At 40.1% G+C, this 13,320-nt stretch overlaps 1 protein-coding gene and 1 long non-coding RNA gene across 5 annotated transcripts in view; one reads left to right on the plus strand and one right to left on the minus strand.

Annotated features, from left to right (window-relative positions):
• Positions 1 to 13,320, plus strand: part of LRRC9 (leucine rich repeat containing 9) — a 109,396-nt gene that overhangs the window by 26,663 nt on the left and 69,413 nt on the right. The window contains exons 11-12 of the mRNA XM_059373323.1: positions 7,152 to 7,328; positions 7,675 to 7,792. Coding sequence (XP_059229306.1) covers positions 7,152 to 7,328; positions 7,675 to 7,792 — 295 coding nt within the window. The remainder of the gene's footprint in view (positions 1 to 7,151; positions 7,329 to 7,674; positions 7,793 to 13,320) is intronic.
• LOC132000002 (uncharacterized) overlaps positions 1 to 13,320 on the minus strand; it is a 131,259-nt gene that overhangs the window by 23,099 nt on the left and 94,840 nt on the right. For all 4 annotated transcript variants that reach the window (XR_009399151.1, XR_009399150.1, XR_009399149.1 and 1 more), the window contains 2 exons: positions 13,192 to 13,297; positions 3,253 to 3,345 (listed from right to left, as the gene is read on the minus strand). This is a non-coding gene — a long non-coding RNA (uncharacterized LOC132000002). The remainder of the gene's footprint in view (positions 1 to 3,252; positions 3,346 to 13,191; positions 13,298 to 13,320) is intronic.

The following is a 13,320-nucleotide window of genomic DNA, read 5'->3' on the forward strand; positions in this document are numbered from 1 at the left end:
TATGATAGTTGTCTTTCTCTGCTTGACTTATTTCGCTAAGCATGATATGCTCTAGTTCCATCCATGTTGTTGCAAATGGCAAGATTTCATTTCTTTTGATGGCTGCATAGTATTCCATTGTGTATATATACCACATCTTCTTGATCCATTCATCTGTTGATGGACATCTAGGTTCTTTCCATAGTTTGGCTATTGTGGACATTGCTGCTATAAACATTCCGGTGCATGTGTCCCTTTGGATCACTACATTTGTATCTTTAGGGTAAATACCCAATAGTGCAATTGCTGGGTCATAGGGCAGTTCTATTTTCAACATTTTGAGGAACCTCCATGCTGTTTTCCAGAGTGGCTGCACCAGCTTGCATTCCCACCAACAGTGTAGGAGGGTTCCCCTTTCTCCGCATCCTCGCCAGCATCTGTCATTTCCTGACTTGTTGATTTTAGCCATTCTGACTGGTGTGAGGTGATATCTCATTGTGGTTTTGATTTGTATTTCCCTGATACCGAGTGATATGGAGCACTTTTTCATGTGTCTGTTCGCCATCTGGATGTCTTCTTTGCAGAAATGTCTGTTCATGTCTTCTGCCCATTTCTTGATTGGATTATTTGTTCTTTGGGTGTTGAGTTTGCTAAGTTCTTTATAGATTCTGGACACTAGTCCTTTATCTGATATGTCGTTTGCAAATATCTTCTCCCATTCTGTCAGCTGTCTTTTGATTTTGTTAACTGTTTCCTTTGCTGTGCAAAAGCTTTTGATCTTGATGAAATCCCAGTAGTTCATTTTTTCCCTTGCTTCCCTTGCCTTTTGCGTTGTTCCTAGGAAGATGTTGCTGCGGCAGAGGTCGAAGAGGTTGCTGCCCGTGTTCTCCTCAAGGATTTTGATGGATTCCTTTCGTACATTGAGGTCCTTCATCCATTTTGAGTCTATTTTTGTGTGTGGTGTAAGGAAATGGTCCAATTTCATTTTTCTGCATGTGGCTGTCCAATTTTCCCAGCACCATTTATTAAAAAGGCTGTCTTTTTTCCATTGGACAGTCTTTCCTGCTTTGTCGAAGATTAGTTGACCATAGATTTGAGGGTCTATTTCTGGGCTCTCTATTCTGTTCCATTGATCTATGTGTCTGTTTTTGTGAGCTGGTTCTTTGAAAGAATTAATAAAATTGATAAACCCCTGGCCCGACTTATCAAAAAGAAAAGAGAAAGGACCCAAATAAATAAAATCATGAATGAAAGAGGAGAGATCACAACTAACACCAAAGAAATACAAACTATTATAAGAACATACTATGAGCAACTCTACGCCAATAAATTTGACAATCTGGAAGAAATGGATGCATTCCTAGAAACATATAAACTACCACAACTGAACCAGGAAGAAATAGAAAGCCTGAACAGACCCATAACCAGTAAGGAGATTGAAACAGTCATTAAAAATCTCCAAACAAACAAAAGCCCAGGGCCAGACGGCTTCCCGGGGGAATTCTACCAAACATTTAAAGAAGAACTAATTCCTATTCTCCTGAAACTGTTCCAAAAAATAGAAATGGAAGGAAAACTTCCAAACTCATTTTATGAGGCCAGCATCACCTTGATCCCAAAACCAGACAAGGATCCCACCAAAAAAGAGAGCTATAGACCGATATCCTTGATGAACACAGATGCGAAAATACTCAACAAAATACTAGCCAATAGGATTCAACAGTACATTAAAAAGATTATTCACCACGACCAAGTGGGATTTATTCCAGGGCTGCAAGGTTGGTTCAACATCCGCAAATCAGTCAATGTGATACAACACATCAATAAAAGAAAGAACAAGAACCATATGATACTCTCAATAGATGCTGAAAAAGCATTTGACAAAGTACAACATCCCTTCCTGATCAAAACTCTTCAAAGTGTAGGGATAGAGGGCACATACCTCAATATCATCAAAGCCATCTATGAAAAACCCACCGCAAATATCATTCTCAATGGAGAAAAACTGAAAGCTTTTCCGCTAAGGTCAGGAACACGGCAGGGATGTCCATTATCACCACTGCTATTCAACATCGTACTAGAGGTCCTAGCCTCAGCAATCAGACAACAAAAGGAAATTAAAGGCATCCAAATCGGCAAAGAAGAAGTCAAATTATCACTCTTCGCAGATGATATGATACTATATGTGGAAAACCCAAAAGACTCCACTCCAAAACTGCTAGAACTTATACAGGAATTCAGTAAAGTGTCAGGATATAAAATCAATGCACAGAAATCAGTTGCATTTCTCTACACCAACAGCAAGACAGAAGAAAGAGATATTAAGGAGTCAATCCCATTTACAATTGCATCCAAAACCATAAGATACCTAGGAATAAACCTAACCAAAGAGATACAGAATCTATACTCAGAAAACTATAAAGTACTCATGAAAGAAATTGAGGAAGACACAAAGAAATGGAAAAATGTTCCATGCTCCTGGATTGGAAGAATAAATATTGTGAAAATGTCTATGCTACCTAAAGCAATCTACACATTTAATGCAATTCCTATCAAAGTACCATCCATCTTTTTCAAAGAAATGGAACAAATAATTCTAAAATTTATATGGAACCAGAAAAGACCTCGAATAGCCAAAGGGATATTGAAAAAGAAAGCCAACGTTGGTGGCATCACAATTCCGGACTTCAAGCTCTATTACAAAGCTGTCATCATTGAAGTACATTTTAATAGGTCTTACTGAGGTACAGCCATTTAAAAAATATGCATTCTACATTTGCTATATGAGTGTGTCATTTGGATATTATTGAATGATTGTAGGCATCTCTCTGTGTAAATCAGTCTCAGTCAATGATGTATATCACCACTGAGGATGCTCACACATTCCAGTACCACTGAATGAGTGACAGTACCCAGTGAAATGATGGGTCCTCATTCTCCTAGCCTCTACCATACTTGATGCTGCTAACCATTCCTTCTGTAACTTCACCTCTCTTGTTTTGTTTTGTTTCTTTTAAAGATTTTATTTAATTATTTGAGAGAGAACACAAATGGAGTGCGGGGTGGGGGGAACGGGGGGAGAAGCAGGCTCTCCACGTGAGGCTCGATCCCAGGACCCTGAGATCACGACCTGAGTTGAAGGCAGATGCTTAACCTACTGACCCAACCAGGCATCCCTCACCTCTCTCGGTTTTTGTACTTAGACATTTTCTATTTCCTTTTTATATTCTCTTGCTAGTCTCTTGTATTCCTGAACTTTTAAAAACTACTTACGTTTACAGTCTTTCTTCTTTACTCTAGTCCTGTAGATGCTATCTGGATGTCCAACTGGTAAGGCAAACTCAACACATTCAAAAGAGAACTCACCTGTGAAGTAATAAAATACATAGTAAGGTTAGAGTCAGAAAACCTAGGTTACACTCTATGTACATAATCTTTTTTTTTTAAGATTTTATTTATTTATTTGACAGACAGAGATCACAAGTAGGCAGAGACACAGGCAGAAAGGAGGCAGAGAGGAGGAAGCAGGCCCCCTGCCGAGCAGAGAACCTGATGCGGGGCTCGATCCCAGGACCCTGGGATCATGACCTGAGCTGAAGGCAGAGGCTTTAACCCACTGAGCCACCCAGGTGCCCCAATCTTTATGTTTTTGTTTTCTATCTACAAACCACCCTTTCTACTGACTCCTCCATTCGTGTTTGTGGCACAACCATCCTACCAGTCATGCAGACGCAATCAACACTGAAGCCATTCTTGACTGCTTTGTCTTTCTCAGCCTCCACCTCCAGACAGGCCAAGACCCTCTGTGAGATCTCTTGCATTCATTCTCTCCTCTCCATAGTGGCCCTAATCACCTGCACCCAGGGCCTCAGAACCTTCCTCTTAGATCTGCATGCATTAGGCACTTGGTATTTGCTAATCAATCAGTAAAGATAACTAAAGGATTTCCTGTGTGGTCCCTGCTGGCATTTCCTACACAGCATTGTTTAAAACAAAACAAAAGCCTTTTATAGCAACCTGTTACCTTCCAAATTATATTCAAAGTCTTCACCCCAATATTCAGCAGCCTTCACTGTATGGTCTCTGGACTAGCCTAACTCCTTTTCAGACCCCTTCAGAGCCAGCCAAACCATGTGTGCCTCACTGCTCATGGCGCATACCTGGTATACCACCAAATAAGTGGTTTCTTCTCTTCTACTGCCTTTGCCAGAATGCCCATCCTTGCCCACATGCTCTATCACTGTCTGTCAAAACTTACTTTATCTTCAAGGCCAACATCAAGAGCCATCTTTTGTGAGGGATATTTTTGTCATTTTTATCAGAGTAGTCATTATTATTCTTTTTGAGTCTTCATAGCACTTAGTTGTTCCCTCTCCCATCTTCTACTCTAATTTTGCCTGTACGTGTTCCATCACTTTTATGCTCCCTTTGTTTATAAACTCAATGAAGAGAGAGACTGCATTTGTGTTCATCTTTGAATCTTTTCTATTCCATTCTCTTGCTCAGGATCCATCCACTGAGTTTCTACTAGGGGCCAGGTTCTATTCTAGGTGCTGGGGTTAAAAGGCATGGGTCCTGCTCTCATCAGGCTGCATTCTGGTGTAGGAGACGATGGTAATGAAACCATATTCGGTTGTGGGATAATTGTCGGTGCAGAGAAGAATGGCATTCAAACCAGAATGGGGATGTAGAGAAAGTTTTCTAGAAGTGGGGATGCTTGGTAGGGAGACGCTTTGATCTGAATTTTGTAGGACAGATAGAAGTTGACTATATAGAGTATTAGGAGAAGGACTTCCCAGGCAGAGGAAATAACATCTGAGCTGGTAGTTTGAATTTTGCCCTTAGATCTATGGGACTTTTTGGAGAGGTAGAACAGATTTAGATACTACTTTGTATAAATTTCTATAGTCATTATTTAAGATTCAGACAGCAATGCATGTATCTCAAGCCAGTAATGACATGCCCCCCAGTGCATGTAGCATATTACTAGCAATGCTGTGGGAAGTATCATTCTCTGTGAGGACCTGGTAATAGTAATAGTGGAAGTCACAGTTCTTCTCTGTCAGCATAGGTCTGGTTCTCCCTCCTCCAGCAGTATTTCAGCACTCTGTGAATGATGTCTTTTCATCCCCAGCATGGCCAGGAGATGGAATGCATTGTTTTACTGCTCTGACCCCAGGTAGCGCAGAGCCCATGTTCTCTTAGCACTGGGGTCCCCAGTCTCCAGGGCTCTAGGAATTCCATGCAAGGAAGGGCCCCGCTACTGAATTTCTAGGCAGAGGAAAGTTCTAAGAAAGGACCACACTTTATGGAGTTTCCTGTGCCATTCCTGGTTCTTGCATTCCTGGGAACCAAACTAGAAGTTAGGTATTGTCCATTTATCACTTATATCTATTCTTAAAAAAAAAAAAGACTAGGGGTGCCTGAGTGGCTCAGTGGGTTAGGGCCTCTGCCTTTGGCTCAGGTTGTGATCCCAGGGTCCTGGGATCGAGCCCCGCATTGGGCTCTCTGCTCCGTGGAGAGCCTGCTTCCTTCTCTCTGCCTGCCTCTCTGCCTACTTGTGATCTGTCTGTCAAATAAATAAATAAGACCTTTAAAAAAAAAAGACTAAAAAAAGATTTATTTATTTATTTGAGAGGGAGAGAGAGAGAGAATCTCACACATGAGTGGGGGGAGGGGTAGAGGGAGAGAATCTTCAAGCAGACTCCCCCCCCAATGAGCACAGAGCCAGAGGCAGGGCTCAATCCCACGATTCCAAGACCACTACCTGAGCTGAAACCAGAGTCGGATGCCCAACTGACTAAGCCATCCAGGTGCCCCACTTACATCTAATCTTGATTACCCTTTTATTACTATATAACAAAAACTTTATCTCAATAAAATGCCTACAGCACTTGTTTCTATCAAAGTGCAACAACAATAACAATAACAATAAATAGGTTACAAGGAGTAATGAGAGCTTCTGTGGTTTCGGGACATATAATGTAGGGGTGACCTGGACTCATTAGGCCCAGACAGTGATCCCTCTATACATGGTGACTATAGGTTTCCCATTCCTCGTGATGATGTAGCTATTTAGCCAGACCTCTGAAATAATTATAGGAGTTGCAACACTACTTACATTTTTGGCTGGCTCCCTATGGGCTGGGAGCTCCTGTGGGAATGGTTTGGTTTTGGCAGCTCACTTTTTAGTTCTAAGGGAAGAGTAACCGGGCAGCACCCAACTGCCCTGGTTTAGTCTTTGCCAGTGAGAAAAGCAAACAGTCTAAGTAAGTTTGTCTCAGGGAGAGACCACCACTAGGAAGCTCACTTCTGTGATCCTAGCCCACACCATGCTCACGCTTTGCTTGATATGCCGGTAAGGACCAGACATCTCATTATAGGCAATATATCCCATATAAAATCACTTAACTTCCTTTTCAAATCGATACATTTTAAAATATCATCTTAATTAAGCCAAATTCTGTGCTACTTTAAGACAGGGCATCGCCCAGTAAGGGCAGTAAAGAGCATATGAGCACTTCCAAATACATTTTCTTGAGAACTTCACATAGCTGGCCCTTCCTTCTTCATTTCTTAGTTCAAATATCTTCTCTGAAAGATCTTACCCAAGATCAGTTTTAAGTAGCCCCCACTCCAATCTTTACATTCAACTTCTCTTTCTTCTAAGCCTTTAACAATCTAGAAATGATTTTATTTATGTCTTGTTTGTTTTTTAGCCAAGTTCTTACAATATAGATTCACTGCAAGCAGGGACCTTGCCTCTTTCACTTCTATATACCTGGTTATGAAGTTATTTGTGGTAGTCCAAGTGAAAGATGATGGGGATATGGACTAGAGTAATAACAGTGGTGATGACATAGGGTTATATTCAGGATGTATATTAGACGTAGGGCCAAACAGATTTGCTGAAAGTGGGGCAGAGAGGCATAATGGAGGATTACTCAACCAAAGTATCTTTTAGTCAGAACACATATATAATAATTAATAAAACTCTTACTTTTATGTTTCAAAGTTTAACTTCTCTTTTATTGATCAAGTAAGTGTGATATGCCAATGTATCTTTAGCAAAAAACATAAAATAATGGACTATAGCTTTTATATGTAACTTTGTGTTCTTCAACATTTTTAGGACAATCTGTTCTTTGTATATATTCTGTCTTCCCATATAGGTTTAACTCTTGCTATGAATTAATTCTCTCACGTTTTTGTACATGGGACTTCAGAACATATGGTATTACAGGAGTGAAAGTAAAACGTGTCACCAAAGTCAACAACCGTATTCTGAGACTAAAATTTGAAGAGAAATTCCAAAAGTTTTTTGACAATGAAGATATGCATGATTCAGAGTAAGAAGTTAAACTCCATAAGGGACATTTTTTTGGAAGTGTGATTTTATTTTGTACAAGAGTCTTTCTGTTTTAAAAGTTAACACTATTAAAAATACACCTTATTAGTAAATATTGCCTGTTCATGCATTTCAACTAGGATGACTTTACCCACACGGGGGCTCATTTTGAGACTGAGGGGTTTTGGAGGCTTAGTAATGCTGGTGGAACATTCATTGTAAATGAGAAATATCATGGGCAGGATATATGGTTGTCTTATCTATAGCTAAGCTTTTTAAAAATCAATTCTCAAACTTCTTCTTCTTTTTTTTTTTTTTTTTTTTTTTTTGTCTCAACTGTTCTTAAGGAACTATCGAAAGATGCTGGAATGTCTTTTTTACGTTTTTGATCCTGAAGTTACAGTGAAGAAAAAGCATCTGCTCCAAATACTTGAAAAAGGATTCAAAGACAGTGAGACAAGCAAGGTAACATAAAATGTCATTCAGAATAATGCTTTCTTCCTAATGAATAAAGCTCTGCCATTAGTTAGGCAGGGTTCAATTCTTAATCCTTTTATCCATATTTATTTATTTGTTTATTTATTTATGGTAAAGATTTTATTTATTTATTTGACAGACAGAGATCACAAGTAGGCAGAGAGGCAGGCAGAGAGAGAGAGAGAGAGGAGGAAGCAGGCTCCCTGCTGAGCAGAGAGCCTGATTCGGGCCTCGATCCCAGCACTCTGAGATCATGACCTGAGCCGAAGGCAGAGGCTTAACCCACTGAGCTACCCAGGAGCCCCCTTTTATCCATGTTTAGAACAAACTGCTGTTTCACAGCTTGGTACTGGAAAGTATAGCATCTTCCTTCTTTGTATTATACCAGAGTAAGTCCGTCAGTTACTCTATCTGCCTGACTTTTTCTTTCTAGGTATCCTATTTTGTGTTGAAATCTACTTCTCTAATCTGTTTTAAACTCTCTAATATTCATCCTGAAAAAAGAAATCCATTCACTCGACACTGCTGGGCTTTCTAGCTATCATCCTGTTTTTCTGTTTCTCTTTTACTGCCAGACCTCTTTATTCTGTACTTCATTGTCCCCACCTTGCCCCTGGTCACACTGAGCTCTAAAATATCCAACCATCCCTCCTTATTCTTCCACCCTCTTGATCAGGCGGCTGTAACACGCAGGTATAGAGCAGTACCTCCTAGTCCTTCTCACATCATGGCACACATGAAATGATAATGTGGCTGCATTTAAATCCTGGCTTTCCTGTTCACCAGCCATGTGCCTTCACATAGCTCTGTCTCTTTCTTCCTATCTGAATGAAGGTGATATTAGTATCTAGTCTACAGAGCTGTTGGTAGGATTCAGGGAAATATGCATTAAAGAAGTCTTGGATACTTGTACATCTGTGTTCATAACATCATTATTCACAATAGCCAAAAAGTAAAAACAACCCAAAGGCCCATCAACAGATGAATAGATAAACAAAATGTGCTTTATCCCTACAATAGAATATTAAAAGGAATTAAATTCTGACACATGCTATAACGTGGTTAAACTTTGAAAGAATTATGATAAGTGAAAGAAGCCAAACACATGGGCACCAGGGTGGCTCAGTTGCTTAAGTGTCTGCCTTCGGCTCAGGTCATGATCCCAGGGTCCTGGGATGGAGTCCCGGGTCAGGCTCCCTGCTCAGTGGGGAGCCTGTTTCTCCCTTTGCCTCTCTGTCTCTCATGAACAAATAAATAAAATATTAAAAAAAAAAACAGCCAAACACAAATGAAAAAATATTGTATAATCCCACTAACATGAGGTACTTAGAATAGGCAAATTGGTAGAGACAGAAAGTAGAATAGAGGTTACCAAGGGGTGGGGAGGACAGAGGGATAGGCAGTTATTGTTTGATGAGCACAGACCTTTTATTTGGGATGATGAAAATCTCTGGAAATGAATTATGAATTATGAATGTACTTAATGCCAATGAATTGTACACTTAAAAATGATCTAAGTGGTAGTTTTACTTTATGTATTTTTTACCATAATTAAAAAAAAATCACTGAAAAACCATCACAGCCACTCCGTGGAGAATGGACTGGAGGGAGCGGGAGCAGATGACAGGGGCAGTAGATGGAGGAGATCCCACAGCAGCTCAAGCTAGAGGTGCTGGTGGCTTCAGCAGGGTGGTGTGGTGAGAGTGCCCTCACTATGCTTTCTAGAAGAGAAGTGAGGAGGAGGTGAGGAATAGAGGATTTTAAGGCAGAGGGTGCTCAGGGTGATTCCGGAGAACTAGGAGTTATCAGGGGCACAAAGGGTGGTGGAAGGACGGGGCTAACGTTTGTGTTTTCTGCTTGCCCCAGACCCTGTGCTAGCGCTCAGTGCCCTGCACCTCCAGTAGGAGACAGAATAGCCCTAAACCTTCTATTCGCCCTCCGTCTGGTACAGCAGCCACCACCCAGAGGTGACCGTCGAACATTTGAAATGTGACTTGTCAGAATTGAGATGCTCTAGAAGTTTAAAACAAATAGTTTTGAAAGACCTAGTATAGAGAGAAGACTATAACATCTTCTATTGGTTACATTTTAAAATGATAATATTTCAGATAGATTAGATTAAATAAAATGTATTATGGAACTTTACCCCCCAAAATTACCCAAAAAGTTCTTGGACCAATTCCTCGCACATGGAAAGTTTTTATGTAAAATCTACCATTATTATCTGAAACATCTGATGCTATGGACTGCTCTTTGCTTTTTGGAATTCGTTTGGCATCCACGATATTATAATCTTGTTATCCTATTCTTCTGATTATCCTGCCTTTTTTCCTTTTTATGCTTCCTCTTCCCTCTAAACATGAGAATACCACAAGATTAAGGTTCACTAATCTACCCTTTTTTTCTCTGCACACTATCAATTACACTCATTGTTAAAATCTTAGAAATGGGGGAACATAATTGGCTAGAAAAATCACTGTGTAGCACATCGATCTGATAAACTAGATTTTTATGCTATGATAAGGATGCAAGCAGTAAAGATGAGTATCTGCTGCATCACTTAAAAGATGGAATAAGACTAAAAACTAAAAACATAAGCTGCATAAGCAGTTTAGAAGACGAATTTGATTTAGGTTGGCAGAGGGCTGGAGGGCAGGGAAAAATAAGATATTCTCTTTGATACCCAAGGACTTGGTCAAAAGCCATAGATTCCTACCTGGTTCCTCTGCCTTATCTCCTTATCTATCTAAAACTAGACTTTAATCTTTTGTCCATAAGCAACTCTCCCCTCTTGTCATTTTCTACTAATAATGCTGTCATTCTTTTCACTGACCAGACCAGGTTCAAAGCCTTGAAATCATATCTGACCACTCCCTCCTCCATTATCCATATATCTAATCATTCACAATTTGTAGTGATTCTTCCTTTATGGCATCACTTGCATTCTTCCTTTCCCTCTCCATTCCCATTGCCTGCCACCACTTCGAACATTTCTTCCAGACGTGCCTGGGTGGCTTAGTCAGTTAAATGTCCACTTCTTGATTCCAGCTCAAGTCTTGATCTCAGGGTCTCGAGTTCAATCCCTGCATTGGGCTCCATGCAGGGTGTGGATCCTACTTTAAAAAAAAAAAAAATCCCTCTACTGTTTGCTAGTAGTTTTCTGGTGGGCAGTCCTGCCCTTGGTCTTCCTCTCTATTCCATCTACCTTTAACAGTACAAATTAATCTTTCCTAAAAAGTTATTTTCACCTCTCACACTGCACTGTTTCATGATGAAAATTCTTCAGTAGCTTCCCATTACTGATAATAATGAAATCCAAATCCCTCTGCCTGGCATTTAAGGCCCCTCAAAATCTAGCTTCAGCCTAACTCCCTATTACCAAATATATAAATATCCCAGATGAAGTATGTACTTTCCTTACAATTCTCCTAAACACACCTCAGTGCCATGCCTCCCTCTGATGAAATGCCCTTTTCTGCTTTTCACCTGTGACAAACTAACCCATCAAGTCTCAGCTTAAGGACTTCTACCTTTGTGCAGCCTTTCCCGAGTTCTCAAATGGTAGGAGCCCTCTTACCTAGTTTACAGGTCTATCAAAAAGTCAATATGGAGAATTGTAAATGAATGATTTACTTAAAAAACTCTTGAGCAAACTTAATATATGTGCTGCCAAAGCAAGCACCCCTTTAGCAAACTTAAGGGTACCTGGCTGGTTCAGTTGGGAGAGCATGTGACTCTTGATCTCAAAGTCATGAGTTTGAGACTTGTATGGAGTAGAGTTTAAAAAAATTTTTTAAAACCTCTAATCTTGTGTTTCATTTGTCTTTTTTTTTTTTTAATTTGACAGAGAGAGACAGTGAGAGAGAGAACACAGCATGGTTAGTGGGAGAGGGAGAAGCAGGCTTCCCACCAAACAGGGAGCCCAATGCAGGGCTGGATCCCAGGACCCAGGGATCATGACCTGAGTTGAAGGCAGATGCTTAATGACTGAGCCACCCAGGTGCCCCTTTTTGTCTTTTTTTTTTTTTTAAGGTGTTATTTATTTATTTGAGAGAAAGTGCAAGAGAACATAAGCAGCTGGGTTGGAGGGAGAGGGGCGAAGGGAGAGGGAGAAGCAGACTCTCCACTGAGCAGGGAGCCCAATGCAAGGGCTCTATTCCAGGACCCTGAGATCATGAACTGAACCAAAGTCAGAAGCTTAACCAACTGAGCCACCCAAGCGCCCCATCTTTTGTCTGTCTTTTTATGTAGGGCCAAAGCCTTTGATAGGAGGTTGGAGCTCCTGAGTCTTTCTTACATCAGGCCACAACCATATTACATACTAGTTTCAGTTTCTTTAAAGTTGAACATGAACTTAAAGATTCTTGCAAAGCAACTCGAGTACAAAAATCAAACTAATTTTAGTTTGTATGATCCTCCCGGCCACCACCAAACTTCTGTGTTTGCCTCACCTTCATATATTCTAAAAGAAGCTTCTAATGATTACTCTCTCTGCAGTCTTACCAAAGCTTTCCACTTAGTTTTCATAGACACAACTCTCATTCTTTCTCATATTTCATTGTTTTATTTAATGTGTTTAATTTCAATAACCATTATAACTGGTACAAAAAAAAGTTTAGGAACACAACTGGCTTTTCCTAAGCATGAAACACAGCTGGGTGGATAGAAATACATCCATTTTTTTAAAAAAATTTTATTACTGAAATACAGATGACATATAGTGTTATATAGTTTCAGGTTTACAATATAGTAATTCAACAATTCTATACATTCCCAGTGCGTATCCAGTGCGTACCTCAACTAGTGTAGTTACTATCTGTCACCATACATTATTAACAATGTTATTGACCAATTCCCTATACTAGTACATCAGTATTTTTTTTTAAAGATTTTTATTTATTTGACAGAGAGAGATGACAAGCAGGCAGAGAGGCAGGCAGAAAGGGAGAGGAGGGAGCAGGCTCCCTGCTGAGCAGAGAGCCCGATGCGGGGCTCGATCCCAGGACCGTGGGATCATGACCTGAGCCTAAGGCAGCGGCTTAACCCACTGAGCCACACAGGCGCCCCTACATCAGTAATTTTTAAAGTACCCTCTTATCCTTGAACTGTCACCATACTGTGGGTTCTAGAAAGGATGGAAAATACTGCTTAATCTTGTAAACTGGTTAAGTGGCAGTCAGTGGAAGTTGAAAATTTTATTGTAGCATGTTTGTTATATTGAAATGCGATTGTGTATGTGTTTCTCTTTAAGTCCTTGAGGGGAGGGACTTTCTTAAGAGATTCTTACTGGAAATCTGATTCATGCATGATGAATAGTTGAATAGATGGGTAGATAAAAGTCATACCTTTTTCTATATATCATGTGCTCTTCTCTTAAAAAGACTTACCTTTAAAATTTCTGATTATCGGGTGTGTCTGGGTGGCTTAGTCATTAAGTTGGTTCTGTGCTGGGTGGGGAGCCTGCTTGAGATTCTTTTTCTCCCACTCTCCCACCTAAAAAAAGAAAAAAAAAGTAG

Source organism: Mustela nigripes, chromosome 13 (assembly GCF_022355385.1).
Source record: "Mustela nigripes isolate SB6536 chromosome 13, MUSNIG.SB6536, whole genome shotgun sequence".
In the NCBI taxonomy this organism is placed as follows: domain Eukaryota; kingdom Metazoa; phylum Chordata; class Mammalia; order Carnivora; family Mustelidae; genus Mustela; species Mustela nigripes.